Below are 27330 nucleotides of genomic sequence, written 5' to 3' on the forward strand. Positions count from 1 at the left end.
GTACACAGCTTCAGTGTGGCCGTGCGAAATGGCTCTCAAAATTTTCCCCCTCGTTCAAGGTCTGTAGGTTGTTTTGAGGATGCGGTGGCATGCCTGGCCATGGGTGCAGGGATGGCTTTGATTTATTTAGAGAGGACCTGGTGTGCACTCCCAGCCCAGAAAAACTACAAAACATTTCCATGTAGTTTTTTTCTATACCTGCACCTGCTGGTGTGTCTGGTCAGAATTACGCAGAGAAACCTGCTGGGAGCACCTGTGGAGCCAGCAAGGTCCTGGGATCTTCTCCAGCTTCCCAAGGCCTGTCTGGGTTTATTTTCTGCTCACATGTCGAGTACACGAGGAGCAAAAGCTGCGCCTGCTCTGCAGTCCCTGGTCATAGCACACGGGAAGCTGAAGAAATGGCATATTATTGCCTTAGATGGTGAATGTATATAGATATAGGCTTTCTCCTTTTATTTTATTTTATTATTTTTTTTTTGCCTTGACAGAAAGCATGTATTAAAAATTAAAGGAAAAAAAAAGTCATAGAACTTATTGCAAAACGTTTTCATCTTCTAATAAATGCAGATTCAATTTTCTGCAGATATTTTTTCTGAAAAGAACAGTAGTGGTAGTACGTGAAAAATTACAGGTACTTTGACCAAGTTATATCCAGTAAAGATCTGTGGTAGAAAATGGTACCAATTGCGTGAATTCCTGGACATCTTTTGAAAGTATCTTTGTCTTCAGTATGTTTCTGCCTAGCAATGATGAATGTTGGGAATGCAGCCTGCTCATGCCTCTAGGACACGGGGGTGATAAATCTTAGTGCTCTATGGACTAGTGATATTGGCTTATCTTTGTTCGCATTTAAATCCTTGGGTTTTGCTATTTATATTATTCAGAGTGGAACTGGACACTTTACAAATATTTAAACTAGGTGCTTCCTTTGCACGAAGGAGGTTTTCTCAGCCTGTCTGCCAAAAAAGGGTTTTTTTTCTCTCTTTTTCCCTGGTTGCTTACAAGCATTTCTTAAACCCCATCTGTTTGTTTATGACTATTCTGTCCTGAAAATCAGTTCTGCTGCCACTGTGTTGCTGGTGCACAATCCCCAGTGCAGTGCAGGTACAGGAGATGCAGAACATCCCTCAGAAGCTGGGGACAAGTTGGACTCCAGCCGTGTCTGTGGTTCTAGCGTGTCAAATGTCTCTCAAGAATAGGAAAAGTCACTTTTCAGTGTGGTGTCCCAGCAGCTTCAGATTAAAGCATCTATCTTCTGAGAAACATATAGAGGTTGCGGTGCCCCTGTAGCAGTTATCATTGCTTCCCTTCCAACTTCCATTATTGTTTGTTTTTCCATAACTATAATATTTAGACCCAAAGACTGCTGATATTTATTTTTTTCCTCCCAGTTACTATAATATGTAGTGCCGAGACTGTGGATATATATGTTTTAGTGAAGATAAGCAGCCTACAAAGTTGTACCGGTTGAATAGCACAGAGAACCCATCAATCCTGTGTTGCCAAATTGAGGGTTTTTTGCCTTCTCTTTTTCCCTTGTCTCTGTTCTCTGTGCTTCAGCTGTCATCAGGAACAGCTTACCCACTGAAACACAGCAGGGGTGTAAATATATATATTTATTTATGTTGTGTGTCTATACCATAGAGGCAGATCTCCCATGACATTTATCTGAGCACAGGAGTGGATTCCAGATAACGTGCTTCTGAAGATAAATGTCATTACAGATATTAGCCATCAAATATTCTTTATGTATTTACATAAAACATTACAATAAGGTTTTAAAATGAAGCCTTACAAGAAGCAGATGAGAATATCCATAGGAGACAACTGTAAGATGATGTACATAAAAATATTTAGAAAGTCATTATAATAGTTTAATTTAGTTATCAACTTATTAACTGTCACAGCTGTTTATTTGTTATATCAATCAAGTGGAAACCACTAGCAGACTAACTCTCTGGTAAATCTTTGAATTTTTATGCTCAAGCATGAGGGACGAGGCTCAGGTGAGCAAATAGGAAAAGATGACAGCAGAAGATTTAAATAGGTGTTTGCATCTCCTCTCGCTGACAACAAAGCTGCTTTAATGCTTTTTTGGTGCACTGGGGGGAAGTAGGAACGACTGGATTGCAGCTGGGCACCAAATCACCAATCTGATTAAGGCTATGGCTTGTGCTTTGTCATCTTGTAAAGGAACAGAACATTGTTTGGGTTTCTTGGGAATAAAAAGGTGTCCCAGACTGAATGTGTTGAGCTGTATTTCCCTAAAGAGATGGTTAAAGGTAGTGGTTAATCATGAATCTGGCTCTTTGTTTGGAGGGCTTGTGAGGGGGCATAGGAAGGTGTGAAAGAGGTGATCTTTTATCCTTCAACAAGGGATAGAGCTCAGATAGCATATAAATAGATTTAGTCCTGCCTTTCTGGTTAATAGAAACTTTGTGTTTTTCCCTTCTGTTTGGACTGAATATTTTTGAAAATTAACTTGCTTTTTCTTTGAGGTTTAAAAAGTATAGAAATACATCCTTGATGTAGGTGAATGGGTATATTTAGTAGGCAAGTTAACGTATGTTATAAGAACTGACTAATCTGAGTAGGTGTGAGAATAATTTATAATGTATCTAATTAATCCTAATGTAAATTGTTGTTCCTTTTTTAATATATATTTTTAAAGCTTTTAATCAGGCTACTGTAAGAACATGTTTCAATAATTCTCTCCTGTTTTGCACCAGTCATTATTCCATCAATTGTGCTTATTTCCTATTAGAATATTTCAATATGTATTCAATGTCAACAGCAGCTCCTCCAGAAATAAAAAGGGCCAATACTGTGAGAGATGAAGGTGGCGTAATTTGGGGAAAGACAATTGCAAGGCTGAAGAAGACAAAGGCTTTACTGTAAAGATTATCACTGTGACTGAGAAAAGTGTTGGAGCACAAGGGTGTGTTGTGCTGGTCAGAAGTTGTGAAATGATAAAGATGCTGCAAAAAACAAACCTGTTTTCTGAAGCAGCAGTAGTTCAAAATGAGTCTTAATGATGTCAGAGAGGGGGAAGTAAAAGGCTTTTTGTGAATAGGGCAAGATTACAGCCCAATACAGAGTTGATAACATGCCAAAAAGAAAAAAATATCCAAAATAACAGATGTAAAGGTAAAAAAAACATATTGAAGAGGTAATGTCACTCTCTCCAAGAGTGACCCAAGAGGCATTTTTACTTAGAGAGGATTGTGGTGCAAGAAAAAGCTAACTTGTAATTCCTTACCTGTATGAATGCTTGATTGGAGCATAAAGAGTATTAGTGAGATTTAGAGCTTTCAGATTTGTGCGCAAAGGTCCTACTCACTATTCCCAATGAGACAGTATTATTGTGTTTCTTGATAGGAAAAGAACTGTTAATAGAACCAATTTAGGAGCATGGATAATATTTATGCCTCTCTGTTTTCATTCATATTAGAATAGAGATGAAAACCAGATATAGTATCTGTAAAACAGATTAGGCTCAAATTGCTCCCTGACTTATGCTTTTTAAAAGCTTCTAAAACTTTAATTAAGAAATTACCCATGTTGTCTATATGTCTGAAAAATCTGTTTCTGGTGAAGTTCAATGAAGTTGGCAATTGTTCAATTGTTAGTGCAAAAGGTAGTAAGAGACCTTTTCCAGGCATCTAATCTATTTTTCTACAGCCCTAACAGAAAATTTTCACAGATGGCAATGCGATCTTATAATTCATTTCTAGGATGTATCTTAACATATTCATTAATTTGATCTGTCTTCTGAGGTATATTGACTATATTTAAGTAAAATATATTTAACGTTACCTTTTGGGGCATTGCAAGTATATGTATAGATAACTGTATATTACTTACTACTTCTAGAAGGTCACCATCACTTGTGCCTCCAAGAATCTCTACCATGAGAAATAATAGAAAAAGGCAATATTTGGATTGATAGATGATGACATGGGGTAATTAGATTGTTCAGAACCTCACTAGAGCTATTATTTATAAATTTCTACTGCCTTGCTTTTCTCCTAATCATTGAAAGGATTTGTCAACATAGATTTACCCCTCCTCAGAGGATGACATGAAGTGCAGCCCACAATATATGCTGACAAGACAAGAACTTTTGAGGCTGCCTTAAAATATTCGCTGCAATGACTACGTTTTTTTCTAAATAGCGGTTTAACCATGCAGGAAGACCTTACATGAAAGACACAGATTTACTTACTCTTAGCTTTTATTAAATGCGTGATTCAAGTAGTTTCACGACTCGGAGTAGGAATGTATTAATGATGGAATAAAAGTGGATAGCCTGGTCAGGAAAATGCTTCCTCTTCGCTCACTGTTGGTTACAGACCTGACAAAGATCAGTGCCAGCTGCTGCTTCACACACAGCCCCAGAGACCTAGAGATTTAATAATGCCTGAACTCACATTAGCTCCAGAACAGGTATCGATGAGCTAAGCCAAAAATTGCAGGAGGACAAGGGGAAATATCTGCTTGCAAATTGCTTGTCTTCCTCCTTAGACTGTACTGGGCACTGGTGAGGTTGCAGCTCAAATCCTGGGTTCTGTTTTGGACCCTTCATGACAAGAAAGACCTTGATGTGCTGCAGTGAGTTCAGAGAAGGGAAGGGAGCTGCTGAAGGGTCTGGAGCACAAGTGTGATGGGGAGAGACTGAGGGAACTGGGGGGTTCAGCCTGGAGAACAGGCCTCACGTTGCACCAGGGGAGGTTGAGGTTGGATCTTGGGAACAATTTCTTCCCAGAAAGGGCTGTTGGGCATTGGAACAGGCTGCCCAGGGCAGTGGTGGAGTCACCATTCCTGGAGGTATTCAAAAGATGCATAGATGCCTTTTTAAGGACATGGGTTAGTGCCAGTGTTAGGTTGATGACTGGTCTCGATTATCTTGAGGGTCATTTCCAACCAAAATGATTCTGTGATTCCCTCCACAGCTGATCTGAGCCTGGTGAATGGAGAGGAAAGCTGCATATACTTCATTGGGAATTCTCTTGGGCTCCAGCCAAGAAAAGTTAAAACTTACTTGGATGAAGAACTGGACAAATGGGCTCGAACGTGAGTGCACTGCAGGGTATGCAAGATGCTGACCTGTGCTTTGGTTTTATTTTGGGATCTGTCTTGGAAATGCTGGAATAGAAGAATAGAGTGTTAAAACCACCACAGCCCCAGAGTAAAACATGTTCAGTGTTTCACTACTGCTATTTATATCTCCTTTAAAGGTATGAGCAGTAAAGCAAACAGAACACTTCCAGCTGTGATAATCTGTGCTGTGAGGAAATATAGGGAGGCAGAAGAGGCAAAACTGATTCTGCTAACTGGGCAGCCTTGTTTCAGTAGAAACAGTCTAGATGGAGGCTTCACAATGTAAATGTGGAAACTCTGTAGCTGCTGATTCCCTTATTAATATATGAGTGCTGTGGGTTAATAAAAATGGCTTAGTGTTTCCTATTTATTACTTTTATTTTTAAAAGTGAGAAGGTTAAGAATGAATGGGAATGAATCTGAACTTTGGGAAGCACTCGTTCCTCCTGGTTATTCATTCAGCACAGCACTACAGTTTCTCCAGTCATTTGAAAAAATTGCAACCCCGTCCATTTCTGTTTGATTATCGTACTTTATCAGGGAAACAGCTGAGCTCTTTCAGAAGGTAAAAGTCAGATAGCGCTCTTATCTGTTAGAGTGATGCACTGGGAGTGCAAACATATCTCAGCTCCTTCACTGTACCTTTGCACTGGTTCACTTCCATTCTTATGTTTGTCTTTGCTATAGTGAAGGATGTTTGTTTGTTTGTTTTCCTCAATGATAATAAAAAAACCAAAAGAAAAGAGTAGGCCTTCAGTAGCTGTATCTAAGGGGGAAATGTGGCTGAACATGATTTTAAGACCTGAGGAAAGAGGTATCAAATCTAGAAAGGCTGTTTGTTAAAAATACAGCACAGGCCCATACACCTTACCCAGAATAAATCAGAAAGTTTAAAAACAAAACAACCCAAGCCCCAAACTAAACCCAATGAAAACCCACCACAAAATCCTGCTAGCTGTGGATGTGCCTCAGGCAACTGAGAGTCAGGATAAGGTCAGGTTAATTTTCAACAGAGCAATGCATGTTTGAAGATGCTGACATATAAGGTGCTGGTGGCTGCAAAGGAATAGATGGTTGAAGATGCACAAATAGATTCCGGTCAACAAGGGCAGCTCAGTGAAATTCTGTCTAAGGTAGTAGTTGTGATCAGCCAAAGCCTGTTCAATGGCTCATGTGTTGCCAGTCTGGAATTTAGTGTCTAAGGCTTAGATAAATAAGTAGCGAGAATCTAAGAAATGGCATGCAAACTAGGTACATCCTTCAAGTCAGCAATGATATAGATTCTGACTCTCTTATAAATTGGTTTATCGCATTTTCTGTTTGCTCTGTCTGGGGACTCATCTCAAATAGCTGCTATACTTGTCTATTTAAACGTTTTTCAGTGCATATAGCTGATGGCAAGAGTGAAAAGGACGATTACACAGTGTCTGTTGTCAAGGGCAGGGAAGCTCATAGCTTTAGCTCTGTGTGGTGACAGGAACTCATTATAAGGCCTGGAGAGAACAAACTCTTTTCATGCATTTCTTTCTTCTTGTGTTCCTTCTTACAGTGTCACTGTCCCTTTTCACTCCTGCACTTAAATGGTGGGTTACAATTTTCTGCTCTTACATCTGCCTCCCACATACCTGTTCTGTCTTTGTGTTCTTTCCTTCCGTGTTCCTCTTTTTTTATGCTAATGTATAAAAATTACAAATTCAAGCCACTGGCATTCTTTGCATGGATTAAAAAAGAGCCTTTGAGACTTCATCTTTCTTTCTGTTTTCAGCTAAATCCAAGATTTATTGAACAAGGGGCAAAAGGAATGAAGAGTGGTGTCTTCCATGCTTAACCTAGAGTAGCCAATAATCCATTTTTTTTAAAATCTAGAAGTGAATTTTTGGTTGGGTAAAGGCCAATAGGTGCTTTGCAGTGTCTTGTTTTCTTCTCCTGCCACAACTATTTAAGCAGTTAATGTGTTTTATAGAATCATTATTGCATGTGAACATACTTGCTGCAGCGGGTGATGTCTCTCACATCCAAGTAACTCATTAAAATGGAACTATTAAAACATAAGAGAGCTGAATGTAGCCAGTTGTCATGATGAAGGGCTGGTGGGGTGACTGGGGAATGGAGAACCTGCTGGATGGAAGTTTGGAGGATCAGAGTTGTTGAGTAGAGGAAAATGAAGACTGAGAGAGGAAAAATGGTTGTTCTCTGTGAGTGTATCAAGGGGTAAACAAAGGGGAGGATAAAAGGAGCCACTTATGTGAAATAACATGCTGGCACAGCAAATATAAACAAGGAGTGAATAAACTGAGCCTAGAAACTAAATACTAACTTCTAAGCATTGAAGCAGTGTGACAAAAAGCTTCTGACAGGAATGTGGTAGACAAAAAATTCCAAGTCTGTGACAGGCTTTATAATATGGCACCTGCAGCAGCAAAGGACTGTTTTCAGAGATTCCAAAGGTGTCTTTTGGTTCTATGTGCTGAACGAATCCTGCAAGATATACCAGTCCTGCAAGCAGGAGTGCAGCTTGGCAGGCTGGGTTATATTCTGTTTGACAGACCCACTTCTCCTGCCATTCGGCAGGTGTCATCTCAGCATTTGTGCCTTTCAGCAGGTTGTATGTTAGAGCTGTAAATGTCTGGTTTAATGCCCTGGGTTTTTTAGTTTTGCCTTCAATCTACTGCTCCATACAGTTCTTTTTCTTTGAATATGTCTCCCTTTCTTTTGGCTATTTCTTTGCTCAAAACCATCATCAAACTGAAGAGTCTGTATTGGCTCATTAAGTACCTTGCGTCATTTTTGGCAAAGAAACAAGAAGGAAATTTCTACTTGAAGAAGATTTGGATGAGCGCAGAAGATTCCTGAAACTGGCAATTAATTTAAATCCCTTTTGTTACCGCCTTTGAAACCCTGGGATCACATTGGAAAATGCGTTTCTAGCTCCCCTAGTGAGCTTTAAATCAACCAGACCTCAGTGAATAAAATGTGGCATTGTGATTTCTTGCCAAATTGAAAATAAAATGGTAACCGACTAAGAAATTAGCTGGTGTGATGGGAAAGCCTCACAGTTGTTTAAGAAATAGTTCTGTTTGTATGATGCTTTATGATTTGATGGGCCATGTTTTGTATTCATTAATTTAGGTGCCTTGATTTAAGTCTCTCTTGCTACCTAGGGTGCAGTGGAAACAAAGTGAGACGTAGGTTCTCTATGTCTGAGGGGAATGCCAGAAGCACTGCAGTCGTGTCCTTAAAGATTATTACCCCCCGTGCCTACCAGAGCCGAGAGAGGGGTGGCATAATATACAGAGACATAAATTCTCTGAGGCAGAGCATAGAATTTTACAACCTAAGTGTAATAGGATGTATTGTGCCATCAGCAAAGGCTACAGAGTTTCATGTGATTAAAATTTTAAAAAAAAGGGTCCAAGAATATGCCTTTAACTACCATTTTAGCAGCAATAATTTTTGTCGCTTGGCATTTATATTGGCCACCAAGAGGGAGGCAAGCTGTAAGCTGTGCCATAATAATAATAATATGAATAATAATTAATACTGGCTCTCCCCTCTTTCAATACGCTTAAATGTCTATGTTTTCTTTTGAAAATAAAATACTCTTGTGCCCAAAAATCTCATATCTGTTTTCATGACAACTTGGAAATTTTGTTAGTCCTGTGTGCTGGTAGAGAGAACTTTCATCAGTAAATTCCCATTAGAAAGGACACTAATGGCTATAAAATCAGAAAAAGCTAATGAAAGAGAATCCCATAGGTAGTTAGGGTTTCTTTTTCCCATCTTATTACGCTCACTATCCTCTTTCAGAAATACAGATCCCCTCAGGCTGGGAGCCACTGAAAATCTTTGTATTTTTTTTTTTAATTTATTTTAAGTGTCTGTATTATCCAGAAGTCTCTTGATGACTATATTACAGTTAAGAATAAGAAGGGAAATTAGAAATAAATGTCTTGCTGTTTGTGAAACACATACCACTGTCTTCAGGGAAAGCAGCTGCGTTACGGTCTGATAGAAGGAAGGAACTTTTAGCACTAATCCTGCCCCTTGTAGCGTCTTCTCCCCTACCCACCTACTGCCTTTATTCCTCCTCTATGAGGAATAGTTCTTGCAAATGAGTGCTATTTCACACTGCCCGCTTTTCTGCTATCAAGGTCTCATCAGAGAGCAATTCTAAAGAGGAGAAAAGTGGTCAGATAGGCTACCATGACCTTAAGTAAACTAAAGATTGGGGTTCTCCTTGTCTGTGTGGGGCTGGACCTGTTGAACATAGGGAGGATATATTTATCTGAGAAGTCCAGCGTGACGTCTTTCAGCTGTTGACCTAAACCAGTCCAAAAGCAAATGGCATTTCGTAAAGAGGCTTGAAATAGTTAATACAAATTGTGCTTTATGCAGCAGTTCTTTTCTTTAGGACCACGGTTCTTGTGGAAATATTCCTAGGGGGTGCCACGTCATCAGAAAGGATCTGAGTGTAAAACATCCAGGTAATTTGTGTGGGAGATAGAACAAAATTCTACTTGAGAAGGTAGGAGATAGATAGGGAAAACCAGTCTTTTAAATAGCCTAAAGCATGGGGGTCTAGCTGGCAGTGTCTCGTACACCCTCCTTTCTCATGTCTTAATCTGCCACAGGTCTTCTCATGATTTTGAGTAGACATTGTGTATCTGTTCTTCTTTGAAAGATTTATTACTTGCTCTTTTTTTTTTTTTTTTTCTCTCATCACAGCTTTTAGGGCTTATTTTATTTTATTTTATTTTTTTTCTCTACCCAGTATCCTATTGTTTTTATCCCTGTTTTGAAGCTGGTTTATACTTGGTTTGCCTCAGCCACATGCAGCCTGGCATTTCTGACTCTACAAGTATCCTGTGGTGCTCAACAAATATGAAAATCATCCAGTGTGAGATGGAAGCCCAGAGCAATGTTTCCCTGGATTAGCACCATTATGACTTTGGTCAATCTGCTTTAATTTGCATTTAAATCTGTATGCTATATCTTGCATGTTTGAGAAATTTTGCAACTTTATGTACGCACAGCGACTACCTCAGAAATCTGCTTCTATGTCACATTTGAAGCAAAAATTAGTGCAGAGCACTTAATCCAGAACTGAATGTACATACCTGTCACTTCAGGGTAGTGACACATTCAGGTTTAAGGTGCCTGTATGATCGACTGCAGACAGGAACACTTTTGCAAAATAAAGTTTTTAAATGTCCTCTGTCAAACTAAAAAGCTTTATGCACACTCAGATGTAGAACGATTTGGCAGGAAGAAGAGCAGTTATAAAAATTAGCAAGCAGCAATGTTTGAGCAGGTGCTTCCCTGCATATACATTAAGTATACCTGCTGGTATATGCAGAAGGGTGAGTACAGAAATTGTTTCTGACAATAAATATTCCTTTCAGGGAGCAAGGCAGTATTCAAGTCTATCATCCTCTGCACTGTACAATGTTCAGCTTGAAATGGAGTAGCTCAACAGGGTGGTCTCTTCTTTCTGTGTGGTTTTTGTGAACTAGGGTTAGCAAAACACCACCACTGGGCCCTTTCCTGGTGTGCCTTTCTCCTCCTTCTCCTCCAAATGTGGGATCTCCGAATCAGATATGTTTCCTAGGACTGATCCAAAGAGAGCAGCGGATGTTTAAATTGTTTACTACTTCTTTTTTCAGAGGTGTCCATGGCCATTTCAATGGTCAGCGCCCATGGGCTTTGGCAGACGAGTGCCTTGTGGACCCGATGGCTGAGCTGGTTGGTAGGTGTGAACTGCGAGGGAAAAAATCTTTCTCCAGAAATGAATACAAATTTGGTTTCTTTAAAGACTGAAAGTCCCAGAACTCTGTAACCAGAATTTAGTTTCTTGTATTCTTTTGTTTCAATAGTAGTTTTTCTGGATGCCCTGTGTGTGGACTAATACTTTATTTTAAGGCTGCAAGTGATTTAAGATATGAATGTATGTGATAATGTATAAGCATATGCATGTTGCAAAACTAACTGCAGCAAAGGTTTCTTGAAGCATCATAAACCACTTGGTCCAACGCATGAAGCCCTTTTAAAGGGCACTTGGCATTACAGATTCTCAGTCTCTCTCCTAGAAGCGAACCAATGAACTTTCCCCTTTGAAAAACTATTTCTATCAAGACATTTTCTGCTTTTCCTCCTTCCCCTGCCACTAAATCCAGCCTCATATTTGAGAACTGCTTATGTCAATGAAGCAGATAATTGGGGCAGGACCTGCTATTTGTAGGTTCCCATTACCCTGCTGTGCCCCTTGAGGAGCCTGCAGCACTGTGGGACCTCAGCACTAAATGCATCTGGTTATTCTGGAGATTAAAAAGGGGCCCTGGAGACTTCTGGTGAGTTTGCCAGCCATGAAAGCAGTTGTCTGAGTCTGAATGCAAATGTCCTCTATTGCCTCTTACTCTAACCTGTGTATAGTTGATGAAATAATCTTTCACTGGGATTTTCTTCAGAGTTCTTGCTGCAAGAGGGGGAAGAGAAATGATCTTGGCAGGGTTTCTTCACAGACCCCTTTTCTACCCTACAGCTGTTGTCAAGGCTAGGTTAGTAGATTCTGGTGGGATTTGGCCAGTATTTCAAATTAGCTGTTGAAGGCAGCTGTCGATACTGCCTGTCTGAACTGAATTATCACGTATTAATTTGTACCTTCACTAAGGAAAAACGCTACAGATAAGTTGACCTAGTGTATGCTAGCTATTGTCTTGTAATTTCTCCTCCAACTATAGACAAGTGTTCAGGGAAAAAGTTATGGTTTTTTTCTCCTTCAAGAGAAGTGGAGTCCAAACAACTGGAAACAGACATTAAGAAACACTAATTTATATATTTATAAATAGTTACTTCCTGACTTCTTCATGAAGTTTCCAAATAGCCTAGAACAAATATAAGAAAATATTGTCTAGTTGGTCTATCCATGATGTAAGCACTAGGTTAACAGGAGTGTGGGTACGCTGGGAATTGCTGGATGGAGTGATCCCATCTGCGTAATGAAATAAAAACCAAAATGCTGATTGGTTGTTTTGATTTTCAGAGTTGATACTGTAGTACTCAGTATTGCTCAGGAGGTTAAGAAATTACTTTTCTTGCTTTCATTACCTTCAAGGGCAAGTTCAGTACATCCATCCATTAACTATCATATAATATAAAAATTTGAGAATATGAAGGGGTGGAGGGTGTTGAAATGCTGAATGCAGCTGATTTAGGGGTTGACCAATGTTTCTGGCAAGTTCCTGTTCTGGAAGGGTATAACTGGTAAGCTGTGGGCCAGTAAGGCTTTTCAATTGGAAACTTTGAATTTAATCAACTGGAGGATGGAGAATTTCTCCTATGTCTTATGGGAATGAAAGAGTAACCACACTACAGACTTCAAGGCACATAAATTAGTTGAGTAACAAGGTAAGACCATTGATGCTCTTCATATAACCATAAGAGAGAAGCAAGAGCAGGTTGAAGCACCTGAATTATCATTCTTCTCTGCATCATCTTCTGGTGAACGTTTGCAAATCGTGGGCCTCCATGAACAATCCTCAGGGTGATGGGGCGGGCTCAGCACTGACCTCCTGCCAGTGCTGGGATTAGTTTGGTCTCGGCTTAGGTTAAGACTCACTGCAGAAAGCAGGGACTCAGACCGAGACTTTTTTTTCCCTTAGCCATCTGTCTTGTAGAGGCTGCCAGCTCTGTGTGTATTACAATATTTGTTTAACTAAAAGATGTGTTCTGGCTGTAAGGAGAAGGAAATGAGAACTTTGCTTAAACTTCATCTAATTGCTTGTCAGTCTATTTTTCTTCTCCAATCTCTGTATGACTCTGGTGCTTTCTTAATCACAATGGCCAGACTACACTGAACTTACTGCTTTGTTAATATTTTAAACATATATTTTCAACTTTGTTATAAAACAATTATGATGACTGAGGTCACCCTACCATTAACTTACTTATGTTTTTAAGATTTTTTGGGGAAGGGTATCTTAGCCCTATTTTCTTCAACAGTAAAAGGCATGTCAACATTATCAGATTGGGTTTTGTTCTCCAGATTTTTTGGACTTTGTTTAATTGAACTGTAAAATGGGGTTTGGGCTCAAATCTGGCCCTCAGGTTTGCATGCCAGCAGAGTTTTATGTATACAGTATCCTCATAGCATTTTTCAAGACCCAAGTGTGGGATTCTTGGAGTGCAAACTATTTAATATTTCCCAAATAATGGCTGCATCATAATTCTGATTTTTAAAATTGTAGGTAATAGTGAAAAGGCTAAGAGAATAAAGGCAGGAAAAATGTTATGTTAAAATGCTCTCTTGCAGCGTGCTATTTATCATTAAGCACTGTTTTCCAGCAAGGTGTAATACTGAGTATGCATGAGTTGAGTGTAATCTGAATTTTCTTTTTTAGTTAATTTGATGTAATAACACAATAGAATTTTACTCTGTTTTTTATTCAATACTTAATATGTTGTGGAAAAGGAGGCAGAGTTGTCGTTTCTCATTCTAATTAGTAATAGCAAGTTAAAGTTATTTAGTGAGATTTATTCAGGAGTGGACTAAAGACTGTAAAACATCATTGTCTGTTTAATGGTTTATAGTGTTATAACACCTCGCTTATTAAACGCTGTCACATTTTCTTGTTCAATAAAAGTTACAGTAGTAAATACATTGTGAAATGCCAAGTCAAGGTCAGTGGAGGCCAAAGCCTTTTTTTCTGTGCTCACACCGAGGGGCATAATGTGGTGATGGTAACCTCGGCTTCTCCTACCAGACTTTATTAAAACATTACAACCTTGGCAGGATCACCTTCTGATGGAACAAGATTAACTATATGGCTGCTGCTGTACAATGGTCTCTGTTGAGGGAAGACCGAATGCTGAGCAGATTTGTAGTGACGTTGAGTGATAAGGACTATTTGAAATAACGAAACTGTTTTCAGAATCGAGGCCCTCGGTCTTTTTTCTATCATTTTACAAAATGCTTTTTGCTTACCCTGGTGAGGATCAGGCTCCCACTGCAGTCAGAGAGGAGAAGGATGGCAGTGTCTGCCTAACGCAATCATAATTGTCTCTGAAGTTCTACTTTGCAAATGCTGCTTCCTTTTATTAAAGAGGAGATTTATCAAGCAGAACATACAGGTTTTAGCCTGTCTTGGAGATATGGTATAAAGTTAGGAAATAAAGAAAGCAAACATAATTTTGTCTCCTGTGTGCCGGGTCTTTGAATATTGTAATAGGTTAATTGGATCACAGAAAGGTTGTTTTTCTGAAACGCAGTGCAGGTTATAAAGGATAACAGTTTTCCAATGACACGGATGAGGTTTGTTTTGTGGGCATGAAATTCAATAATGGAATGCTTTTAATAAATATATAATTTACGGAAGACCAAGACTTACATGACAAATGTAGTGTCATATTTAATTTGGGATGCTAGCATGCAGCTAAAAGTGATCTACAGATTAACCATTTGTTCTATACGGAATCGGTACAGCAGGCAGAGGATTGCTCCTGCAGAATTTGCTGTGAAAGCCACAGATTTCACGGAAGGAGCAGAGGGAGAAATAAGAACAATACCATTTCTTGATGCTATCCCTTTTTTCAGCCTCAAGAGTTCCATAGAAATATTAAGACCGCAAATAATACTGTTTTGAGCTGCAATCACTCTCTCTAGCTGTCTTCTGTATCTGCAATAGAACAACCACAAGGTGACCCCTTCCAGCAGCATGGAGCCTGCAGAGGCAATGCTATCAGAGGGAAGAAAAGAGAGCAAAGGAGGGGTGTTTAAGTGAGGAAAAGAGCTTATTTTCCACTATGAAGAATTAGATCTGTTTATATTTCTTCCCACAAACTTGATGATGTTCCTGGTGTCTGACGGATGGAACTTATTCATGACTTATTTTTCCTCCTGGCTCACCCCCTGGACAGGTCCTCCTGAGTCACTGACAGTTACTGACAGATCTTTCTGTCTGATACAGGGAGATTTCAGCAACACAAAGAAAGACCCTTGAATACCTCTGTCAGAATTGTTCTTGGCTTTTCCTTTGGTGGCAGAAGCTGAGGATTGCTTGGCCAGGATACGTGAATAAACCTCTCTTATTAAAAGTGCTCTTGCTGCCTTTCCCCTGTGTTGGTTGGGACCTTGTGTTCCCTCCAAGGCAAGAACAGGAGGAGCCCAGGATTCCACTCTCTTGTTTCTTGTGGCTCATCCTTTTTACCCCAACATCCCTTTTTCCTTTCCTATTTATTGATCTCAAGAGTGGCCATTACTCTCCATGTCTGCTTACGATTGTCTTCATTCCTCCCTGTCTTCAGCCTCTTTCCACCTTTGGAGAACTCCACTGCTGGGATGATACCCAGGGCAAGGTGCACGAGCGCATCTTCCAGCTGAAGAAGACACTCAAAGCACTGATTTTTGTCGAGGATGAATTACTGCTTTTCAACAACAGACATCAGGCAAAATGGAAAGAAACAGGAATTGATATTTTCCATATCTCAGTAGTGCCCTGCCCAATGCATAGCCCCTCGTCCTGCCTAGAACCTTTCACCAGTGGCTGATAAGGACTCAAATATTTCTTACTAAATACTTTGTAAGAACAATTAGTTCTTACTCCGTTAGCTCGGCCTGTGATTAGCTGTAGCCAAAAGGCATCTGTTATAAGCCTCCTTGGACCAATGTTGGTATGGCTGCTTCTTGCTAAATTGCTATGTTAACAATAGTCTGCTATATTCAATAGTCCATTTTTGCTAGGTTTTTATTAGGGATGAGATTTAGCTTGACATTACAGTAACCACTTAAAATAGATGATTGTCTCAGTATGTTTTCTGCCTGGCTTTACTTAGAAGCTTATGACAAAAATAAGCCTACAAGTCTTGCTTTATGCACAGTCTTCTGACCTGATTTTTGTCTGAGGTATTAATGATAATAAATCCACCGGTGGTTTGCCGGGAAACAGAAATACTTCATTGTTTATGTTTTCTGTGGCTGACCTGAAAAAATAAATATTTTCCTGCCACTGTGGTGTAGTGAGTCAGACAAGAAATCTTTTTACTTCACTGTGATGACACCTCAAACGTTTGTTTGCTTTCCAGTCTTTAGAGAGATTTTGACAGAAAGCATGCTTTTGCTTCTTAACACTGTACTAGATTTCTCTGAAATTATAAAGAAAACCGTTAGCCGGTTTTTAAAAAAATACTTATTTTTATTTCTTTCTTATTCCAGGGGCTCAAAGGCATGAAGTAGCTTTAATGAATGGGCTAACTGTTAACTTGCACCTCCTGATGGTACGTCTGGATGATGTTTATTTTCCTTTCTTTGTAAATGTAAGCAAGTGCTTTCTGAGGACCTCACAAAGACAGCGTTGGGAGTTGTATCTTGAATGATACTTCGGCTTGTGCAAGGCCTGGCTCCACTTAATATTACACAGAAAAGCCAGACAGATAAATATTTTCAAGGACTCTGTGGGGAAAGCTTGAGCTGTTCTTGCATGTGTTGCATGTCTGTCCTCAGAGAGGAAATGTTATTACTTAAGAAATGTTTACAAATAAGTTCTCGAATTTGAATTTCACAGCAAATGTCAAAGTTTAAGAAATGAGAGCTCAACTGTGAGGAAGTCAAAGCTGTCATTTCAGTCAAGGTTAAAATGCAGTTGCATAGAAGAGATGGCATTTTGAGTTATGCTGTTTTATATATGCCTTAAATGTGATAAAAATGTCCAAATTTGATCCTTATGGCATAGTAGCCATCAATGTGGTTTCCTCATGCACAGGTCTTTCTGTGGTTACATACAGCCTGTCTCTGGTTCTCTAGTACTTCTGAAGATTCGGTTTAACTGAATGAAGATGCGAAGCTTCCTTTTGTGTAGTTCCCACAAAAAGATTTATCACTTGGATCTGCTCCTCTGTAACATGTCTCTGACCTTTGTTAAATTAAGAAATCTATGGCAGGGAAGGATGGGGCTGAATACAAGCCAATTGGGGGCAACATGAGCAAGAGCACTTGTAAGTTTTCTCCTAATTCTCTCAGCATGGTGAAAAGCCCAACTTGCCTCCACCCAAGGAGCTGAGAAGGTCATTCACCTAAAGGTGCTGAGATGATGTCTTTTCGGAAGGCTTAGTCTTTTGATCAGGCTTGTTTCAGAGGTGGGGATGACTTAATAACCAATGTTTGAGGGCAGGAATGGAAATCCAGTTCATTTGCACTGTTTGCTACTTGCTCTTCAACTGCTGCTTTTGCCTGTGGGATGGAGCCGGGAGAAATCCCAGCTCCCCTGGCTGCAGTCAGAGCTTTGCCATTGATTCTTCCAAGTGCAAGTTTTCACTGCTGGATTTTCGTGGCCTTTGTTATGGATATATGAAATACAGTGTGGTAACGCTTTCTTACTTTGATAAATGTTATATGGACAAAGAAATATTTGTAATTTCTGGGGAATTCTCTGTAGTCTGCATGAAAGTAAAACAGTCTTTATTAAGTTATATGCTGGGAGCATCTCTCTCATCTCTGCTTAGCTACATTTCAACTTTTTTTTATTTTGTTCTTAACAGTTATCTTTCTTTAAGCCTACTCCAAGACGCTATAAAATTCTTCTAGAAGCCAGAGCCTTTCCCTCTGACCATGTAAGAAATTAATATTTCACTGTATTTGTATTATTAATCATATTTTTCCAAAGAGTATCACTAGCCTGATTTGAATATTTATTAGCTCATCTTGTCCAAGTAACGTTACAATAAAAAAATCTGTCAGAAGCTTTTGAGCTCAGCATATTTTACAGATCGTAGCTTTATTCCTTTTGTTCGAATAGAAAATGTTACAAGAGGAAAAGATTGAATGGGTACATTGATTTATTAGTCTTTTTAAAGACATTGAGCAAACTACTGGCCTAAATCAACTGAAGCTGTAAATGTTTTATTAATTCTTGTTGCTGTTTTACTTTATGAAACCAAATCAATACAAACTCACAACATTAACACTTATATATCCCCAGACAGAGATGGAAATGTTTGTTCTTAGCACTTTAGATTACTAGTTCAAACATAATTTGTCTGCTATAAAATAGGAGACAATAGCCCATGCATCACAGCTTAGACCATATTAATCTTTGGGTTTGTGGCCCACTGCTGCTTTATCATCAATGCTGCAAACTTGTGGAAATTGATAGCAAATTTGATCTCTAAGGTGTGATAAAAATGACTCAAGCTACTGACAGGCTTATTTGTAATGAAGATGGCGGCACAGATATATAAACCTCAAATTGTCTTTATTCTAATTAATGTCATATTAATCCCACGTTTGTTCCAGGTGCATTTGGACTCCATCTTCTTAAATTTCTATGGCCCTTGAGTAATAATCTGTGCAACTGCCATCACTTTAGTTCCTGTGGTATAACTTTAAACAATATTGTGCTATTATTTGATTATTTTTATGCTATCTCCGGACCAATTATTGATAAAATTAATGGGTGGGAGTTTCAAAATATCCTGAGGAAATGTTCTGCACCAAATCAAAGATGTGAGAATAACATGGGACATCACATGTGTGCTGGCCAAACCTCGTTTGCATTGATAGCAGTGCATATGAGATAGCCAGGGATTTATTAATAGCATGTTCTATAAAGCAAATTGGGTATCCAGGGCCCCTGGAGAGGCAATGTCCAATCTTCTCCTTGGCTGCTATCCATGCAGGTTTTGCTTGCTGATATCTATTAAAACCCATCCTCCACCACATTTTCACCCTAATTCTGCTCCGTGAACTGATCCTGTAGGATTTAGCCTTTGACTTTATCCTTGCTGTCTGACGATGTGAATTAAATTCTGATCTTTTTCAAATCAAAGGAATTCTCTGAAGTTTTCTGTGGAGTTAGATTAGGCTTTCAAGTGTTAATGTTAGTGAAAGGCAAGGCACCTGAATGCCTTTTCTGGAGTTCTGGTGCGTTTGACCATTTTTCTTTTAGTTCTTTTATAATACAAGTGCACTAACATGTTCTGCATGGAAATATCTTCCAGTACGCAGTTGAGTCCCAACTTCGACTTCACGGACTCGACGTGGAGAAATCCATGCTCATGATACAGCCACGGGAGGTTGGTGAGAAATACATTAGCTCTGCTTGCCATCGCTAAGGGCAGAAGCATATTTCATGTGAGAGCAGTCATATATTCTCAAATATTCTAGCGTCTGTCTGCAGAAGTTATGATCTGTTCCTACTAGCACTTCTAGGTAAAAATTTTTAAGCATGTGTTCTGTTTCTGTGTGTATTTTTTGGTACTAGAACCCATTTTATAATTATCTGATTCAGTTAATTGATTTTCCTTGAAGAGCAAAGCAATGTTATTTTCCCTATTTTTCCTATTTGCAAGAAACTGAAAGCACCATCAGACCACTGCAAAATATAGTAACCCATTGATAAACCCCAATGTCCTTCTTATGTCCTAAGGTAAAAGATTGCCATAACACGAACAACACTGTGTCTGTATCAGCACAGACCAAGGGAAAGGTCTGCTTTCAGTAATATGCAATTCAGATTAATTTGAAAGACTGCCTTGCTTCACTTTTGTGGTATTAAGAACTTTGCCTCCTAACTATAAACCGATGGTGACCTTTTGCTTCTGAAATCTGAGTCATCTTGTGAGTAAAGAGCCCAACCCTGAACGCTTGATAGATTCGCAAAGATTGTTGAGATAATAACAGTTACTTGCAATTCAACAATCTTGCCCAAGCTCTTTTCAGTAACAAGTCTAATTTAATTCTAGGTTTTCACTGCTTAATTGATCCCTAGGTGGTGGTATGTTTTACATGATCCCTTGCTAGGAAGATGGGAGGAGGATGGGGCAGCAATTTTCCTATAAAAAAATCAAGAACAGTTGTGTGTGTGTGTTTTTTTTTTTTTTCTTTGTGGTTGAAATTCCTCTATATTTAATGACCCCAGGTTTGGGGATTTTTGTGCTTTTGATGATGTGAGACTCATTGGTTTTGAAACATAAATATGGCAGGTTTATAATAGCTTCCTGTGGGATTTGGAGTTTATTAGAAAAGTACAGAGCAAAACTGATAGACAACTTTCAGGTCTTGTGGGTGTCACAAATTTCAGATGCCACATAAAAATAAAAAAGATGCTGTTTGCACTAGGACTTTTTTACTGTAAATTAAAACTGTCTGAAATATTGAAGAGTATGAAGCATGTTAGAATATGAAGTGAACAGACTTTTTGTAACTGGCACCTTCAAGATCAATTTGCTAATGATTTTTTTTTTTGAAGTAACTTACTTATAGGCTACTTCATAGAACTACCTTTGTATATCATTACCGTGCTAAGGATTTACTTTTTATCTCCTTATGCAAGCAGCACGGCTCATGGTAAAGTATAGATTATGAAATAAGAAATGACAGTTTCATTACTGCCAGAGTTGATACAAAATGTGTGCTTTAACTTTGTTTTAGGGGGAGGAGACCTTGAGGATTGAAGATATCCTTGCTGTAATTGAGAAGGAGGGGGACTCTGTTGCTGTCATTCTGTTCGGTGGGGTGCAGTACTACACGGGGCAGTTGTTTGACATCCCTAGAATAACAAAGGCTGGCCAAGAAAAGGTAGGATTGCTCCAGACCCATCTTTTTAACACCAAGTTTAGATGAATTTTCCTTGTGGAATGTTTTTAATTTCTACTTTTTTTGGAACAAAACAGAGCACATATGGAAACCTGTGGGGCTCTGATAAAAAGTAAAAGCACTCTGTGCCCAGATCCTCTGGGGGCTTTGTGTTGCGTGAAGAAATAGCCCTGTGAGAGCAATCTTGCAGGTGTGACTTAAACTATACGGTGAGATAATTCATAACTATTAACTTCTACAGGGCTTGTCTTGAAGGACAGAATTTCAAGAGGTTCAGTGGGGAAAGAGGAGGAGGTAATCACAGCTCTAATCTCTCTTTAAAAGTCAGTTTGCATTAGATTTCTAGGTGTTTTGGGCAGACTTTCATTATTTTCCTCCTTTCCCGCAGCCACGCTGTGGCAGATTTTGCCCCCAGTGAGGTGAGCTCCCCATGGAGCCAGCAGCGTTTGGACTCGGCTGATCAGTTTTCCAGAGACAGGCACAACATGGAGCACATCAAGATCACAAGATGACTGTATTTTAGAGATGAGTCAGCCTTTCGGAGCTTGCAGACAGTGTGCTCTGCGAACATCGCTGCAAAACTTCCTTAACCATCTCAATTGCCTTAGGAATCCAGGAGAAAATAGTTTTTAATTAAGTCTTCTTATCAACAGGAGGCCACCAGACTTTTCCGTAGGGGCAGTTTTTTACTGGATGTACCTTATCTCATTTAAGATTAAACCACTCAAGGATAAACTCATTTCGTATCACTGGATTTTGGCAAACCAGCTAACTATTTGTATTTGATGTTTTTACTCTCTGGAGAGGTTCCTGGCTCACAACAGGCTCTACATCTTCTGTTGCTTTAGGTTTGGCAGTGGAATTTTTTTGGGAGGTCAGGGAGTAAGTTATGTTGCTGGAAAGTGATGGTAAAGTCTCCCCTGGGAGAGCACAGCAGGTGTGAGAGCTCGTGCAGAGCCCCTGGGATATTAAAAGGGAATGTTCTCACACAGCAGCACCTGGCGACAAAATTGGTCCTGAACACAGTACAAAACAAGACTGACTTCTCACGTGGAGGTGTAAAAACAAGGAAAAATAGAAATGGGGAGAGTCCGCTGCAGGGGGAAATGGGTCTGTGTATCAGCTCCGTGCAGCTCTAAAAGTAACACCTTCACGCTGCCTTCCTTGAGGGTCTTCCAGGACTTTGCTGACCACAAAGAATCAAAAGGCTGTGCTGAAATGTTTGAGAGGGTTATTAACAGGACGGTGCCACCCACTGCTCTGCTCGTTCTCACTCTTGGTGGCAGCACAGCTTTTGTTCAGCTGCCAATGCCCGTGAGCCTACAGTGCTGCTTTCCCAAAAGCTGCTTTGTGGTGTGTCTGAAAGGTGCCTGAGAGAGAAATCTTTCTTCTCTCCTGTAAATATGAGCAACCTGGGAAAAACCTCCCCCTTTACTGCCTCTCTAAAGATGCTCTCTGATCTGTGGGACATGTGCTGGGATGGGTAGAAGTGATGGAGTTTCACTGAAAAGCTGTAAACTACCCCAAAGTGGCTGAGAACCTGTGTTCTGGGGAAAAGTACTCACTGCTAGTTCATAATATGGAGCAAAAACGGATTTGATGTTTGTATTATATGAGGAGAAAACCAGGACTTGGTGGAGAGAGCTTAACATTTCTATAAAGCAGTGCAAATAATAATATTATCTCGGGTGTGTATGCTTCCATATGGTGGATATATACAAAAACACTGCACACTTTTACAGAGACTGTATCCTGTTACTGAAGAGGAGAGCAATTTCTGACAGCAGTTCAGTACTCCAGCAGGCACAGAGAGATGTCAAAGGCCCGTTTCTACCTGCATGCCTGTTAGAAATGCCATGACATAGAAGGGAATATCTTCTTCCAGAAAACTTTCAAAAGGAGAAAAAGATTAAAAAAAAAAAAAACAAAACAGCCTCTTTGTGGTTAGAGCACATAGGATTGGGATCCAGGTAAATTCATGATCAAAAATGTTAGAGTATTCAAAAAGAAAAAGTAATTCAGCCTGAAGAAGTGCTAGAGTACCCATAATGCTTGAAGAGCAAGAGCCAGCCCTGTTTTTGTTTCCCTGCTGTCAGATACACTCAGCTCAATGTCCTTATGGATTCCACCCCCTGGGCAAAGTGATATGTATCTGTTTATACAAAAACATGATGTAACATGCTGTTATACCACACTTACATATCTGCATATGGCAAATATTTCCTTGAACAGCTTACAAAATCAGTGAATTTGTGAAGAGTTTGCTGTCTTAATATTGGTAAGAGGTAGTCCTGCATCCTGCTGCTTCTCTTGGTCTCAGGGATTCTGCTTACCAAAAAGCCTCAAATTTTGGATCTTCAAGAGCAATTGGCTCCTCTCTTCTGTTCCCAGGTCACAACTGACATCAGGAACTGCTGTTGGGCTAGGGGAGGGGGAAAAAAAACCCAACACCCAAAACAAAACTCACAGCTACTGAACCAGTCATTAGCATCTATGTAATGGGTATGGGTTTAATTTCTGCTTAGTGACATCTGACCAGTCGCTGTCCCCAGGCTGAGAAGCTTTCAGGACAGTCAGTGTGTGGACTTAAAAGATTGTATTTCCTTCAAGAGCTTCTGGACCTTATGAAACCAGCAGTGGTTAGAATGATTGGTTTATACATAACATATTATTATATCACAGAAAGGTTGGAAGTCCTTTAAAATATGCATTAAAAGAGGATAAGGCTGAGGGGATATGTTCATAGCAAAAATCTAAGGCTTCTTGTCCTGGTGATGAAGGGTGGTGAATGACCCCACGCTCTTGAATAGAAAATATGTTGGGGAGAGCTGACAAGCAAGAAAGTCAGAAAGGGAAAATACAAGGTGGAAGTGTCATTTCAGAAGGGGAGGAAAAATATCACTTGTCAGCCAGTGTAGCAGAGAGAAAAGTCCTACGCAAATGGTCTTTATAATTCTTTTAATGTACAATTTAAATAAAATCCTGCAGTGTTGTAGCTTATCAGGGCTTGGCTGGAGATTTGAGCTGCAAGCTCATGAGGTCTGGAAAGCGTCCTAGGATCCTTGAGGTCAATCATTTATGAATTAGGTTACTGATTTCCTTCTACATTTTTTTTAAGCCAATTTCCTAAGATCTCTACGTATGTTAAGATTCCTCCCAGAGTGAAAGCTCTGCACATAGACAGCTTCATTAAGTCATTAAATATTAAATGAACTAAATTAAGCTTGAAAAATTACCTCAGGCTATTTTTCCATCTTAGGTCTCTCAGATAAATCAAAATTACTACATATTGTGCAAGAGACTCATCAGCAGGCTGGAGAGGATGTAACAGTTTTTCTTGTTTCATACTTTTGTGCTTGCTCTGGAGGATGGAGGAGGTTGAGTTGTTTTATTCTTGTACAAGTGAGGAAATGGCTGACTTTTAGGAGACTCTAGCTTTCAAATGCAATTTTAATTTCATAAGTTATACCGTACTTTCCACTGACTCTGTACCATATGTAAAGTGTTTTAATCTCTTGAGTCCCAGTAGGAAGAGCTTTAAGATCCTTCATCTTAATTTCTTTTCCTGTCTCTCTTTCTGAATGTCCCAGCTTTGCTGGTGTGAAGCTGTCATTTCTCTCCCTCTCTCCAAATGTCATTGTCCATGCTGAGTTGTTACCTGCTGGTTATCAGCAGCTACCCAGACACTTTGCAGAAATGACTTTTAGATGTCGGAATGAAGCAGAAGAGGCAGGGGAGAGCACATGTCCTCTTCGTCTCCCAGAGCAGATGGAGAGCTCTGTTTTCCCCCAGCATGGGGAAGCGACGTTCCCACGCAGTCCTCATTCTGCGTGGTTTCTTGTGCAAGAAGAGCTGCTTCAGTTTGTTTTATTTTAATTTTTTTCTCCCCATGCAAATCTGTGTGGCTAAACATTTGCTGTTTGTGTGATTCGAGTGCCAGACGCCTCCCTGGGAAAGCAAACTAGCACCACCCATCTCGCAGATGACGACTCAAACAAAATGGTACGAGTAGGTGTTTCCGAGTTGATGCAAGAAACCTGCCAGCATCAAACCCAGATTTTCAGGCTGTGACTCATTAGTAAGTTAAGTAGTGCACGGTAGGATCTATCAACTAATTTCAAAGCATTGGGGAGCAATTAAAGCAGTTAATTAAGATGGCCCATGGGTGGCATGCCAGTGGCCCTCCTGTTTGAGGGCTATGAGCACACCGTGTAGGTGCAACCTGACCTGTTCTATCCAGTGTCAGTGCCCAAGGAAGTTTGCACATGTTGAGGTTACAGGTATAGATCACAGAATAGTTTGGGTTGGAAGAGACCTCCCATGTTCATCCAGTGCCACCCCTGCCATGAGCAGGGACATCTTCAGCAGCTCAGGGTGCTCAGAGCCCCGTCCAGCCTGGCCTGGGATGTCTCCAGGGATGGTTCATCCACCACCTCTCTGGCCAACCTGGGCCAGGCTCTCACCACGCTCAGTGTAAACAATTTCTTTGCCATGTCTAACCTGAATCGCCAATCTTCTAGTTTAAAACCATTGCCTCTTCTCCTGTAATAGCATGTCCTTCTAAAAAGTCTATCCCATCCATCTTATAGGCTCCTTTTAAGTACCGAAAGGCCACAGAGCCTTGTTATGTTACTGTGACTGCGATGGCATCCATCTGCTGGTGTCCTAAGGAGTCTTGTTCCCATCTGCTATCTCTTCATAATTTGTCATCTCGCGTTTGAATATATATATTTTTTTATAGAGTTTATTGCTTATTGCCAGGGAAAGGACAACTGAGTTTAACCTAAGACTTACCATATAATTAAATTTTTTACAGGCTTTTTAAATGAGAAACTGCTATTCTTTCATTTGTTTTAATTTTGTTAATTTACTGCTGCGCACATACATTCTTCAAGACTCTCGGCATATCATGTTATTCCTGGTTTCCACTGCAACTGATGAATCTCTCATAGCAGTTCTTCAAAAAGGTTTCTGTGGGACATATGTACCTGTAAATGCTTAAACTCAGTCAGCTGAAGTTTTGAAGTCCATGCCTTTAAATCCCTATAAAACCCTTCTCATTCAAGAGTAGGTTTGCTTTAGTTTGTTGTAGGTTGTTTCACTGAACCAAGGCCATTTTATCTGTGAGAGCATTCCCATGGGCATTCGGAGTGCTGCAGCTTCTCTGCATTCCCTTCACCATTTCAGCTTATTTGTCTTAACTCCCTTATGAGTGTCCCTGTGAAGAGAAGCCACCAAGGATGTGAAAGCTAAACTATTTATTGGAACTCTGTTTCTGTTCAAGAGCAAATGCTATGGCCCTAAGTTTCCTTCCCATCATTTTGGAGCGACTTCTCGAGCTGATAACTTCACTGGTGCCTCCATTAGACCTAGTGTGTCACATCTCCTTAAAATGCTGCTTCATTTAAATTGTTAGCTAGTTTATACAGAAGATTAAATATACCAAAGTACTGTTTAAATAATTTAGCCGAGGCTCCCTTCGTGCAAGAAACAGCAAGAGATTCTTAAAAAAATCCTTTGTTTTATTATTGGACGTTGATTTTTCTGAAGCCTGTGCTCTCGCTCTTATTCCTACCATGCTGCTTGCAAGCAGGCTGTTAGTGTTTTAAAAGCAAAATGCAAAACACCATTTAATTTGTAGTCTAGGCACAAAAAGCAGTTTTATTTCTTTGCGGTTAAATAAATAGCGAAGCTTGGTAGAACCTTTTAGTTTAAAAATGCTGCCATCCAGTGGTTATTTTGTGTAGAGCTGCTACCTTTTCAATCTATACATCCGAGGTCCTTATAAGCTGCTTTCTGTCTTTTTTTTTGGTTTCTTTTTCCTGAGTGCCCTATGCAAATTGTGGTTATGACAAGTACATCACTCTTCACAGAGAAATGACAGAGGGCTTTTGTGAATTTTAAAGACAAGTATCAAAGTTCTTAAAGGTCAATGTGTTGAATAGGCTGCTATCTCGCCCATTTTGATTCCCAAAGAACAAGATATCAGGGACACCTTAAGTATATACTGCAATGTAATTGTTTATGAGTTACATTATTATATGCATTGCTCTTTTGTCTATGCCTAGAGCTTGTCATGCTATACAACAGTTTGAAATGATGCATTTGTTCTGAATACTTATTTCAAGTGATTCCAACTTACCACATGAGAAAAAACTTAAGAATCTGAACCATATGCAAGTGTCCTTGAAGACAAGACCATGAAACAATTAATGACTTCTACATGTATCTATTGTGTAGAAAACTTGTTCTTAGTTGTAACTCAAAACAGATGGGACTTGATAACATTCCTATACAGAGAGCAAATAAAGCTCTAAATATGTTTTTTCAAAATAATTTTGTAGAGATGATTATCTTGATGAGTAGTACATTAATTATCTCTTTCTTGCAGGGTTGCTTTGTTGGATTTGACTTGGCTCACGCTGTTGGGAATGTAGAGCTTCATTTGCATGACTGGGGAGTAGATTTTGCCTGCTGGTGCTCCTACAAGGTAAAATACATTTATTAGTTGAGACTATTTTCCATAATGCCACTTATATGATGGGTCAGCAAACAGGTCAGATGAATAAGAACTGCACCTGAACTGTTGGTCAAGACTTGGCTAATCTTTGAACCAGTCACAACAGGGAGATGGACACTGACTTCGA

At 39.6% G+C, this 27330-nt stretch overlaps 1 protein-coding gene across 7 annotated transcripts in view; it reads left to right on the forward strand.

Moving 5' to 3' along the window:
• Window positions 1-27330, forward strand: part of KYNU (kynureninase) — a 60888-nt gene that overhangs the window by 8402 nt on the left and 25156 nt on the right. For 4 of the 7 annotated variants that reach the window (XM_082054904.1, XM_082054905.1, XM_082054907.1 and 1 more), the window contains exons 3-9: window positions 4953-5073; window positions 10764-10846; window positions 16307-16368; window positions 17629-17700; window positions 19087-19161; window positions 20519-20665; window positions 27075-27173. In XM_082054904.1, coding sequence (XP_081911030.1) covers window positions 4953-5073; window positions 10764-10846; window positions 16307-16368; window positions 17629-17700; window positions 19087-19161; window positions 20519-20665; window positions 27075-27173 — 659 coding nt within the window. The remainder of the gene's footprint in view (window positions 1-4952; window positions 5074-10763; window positions 10847-16306; window positions 16369-17628; window positions 17701-19086; window positions 19162-20518; window positions 20666-27074; window positions 27174-27330) is intronic. The other 3 variants (XM_082054910.1, XM_082054909.1, XM_082054908.1) reach the window with 2 other exon arrangements.

The sequence above is a fragment of the Streptopelia decaocto genome, assembly GCF_964273445.1.
Source record: "Streptopelia decaocto genome assembly, chromosome: 6".
In the NCBI taxonomy this organism is placed as follows: domain Eukaryota; kingdom Metazoa; phylum Chordata; class Aves; order Columbiformes; family Columbidae; genus Streptopelia; species Streptopelia decaocto.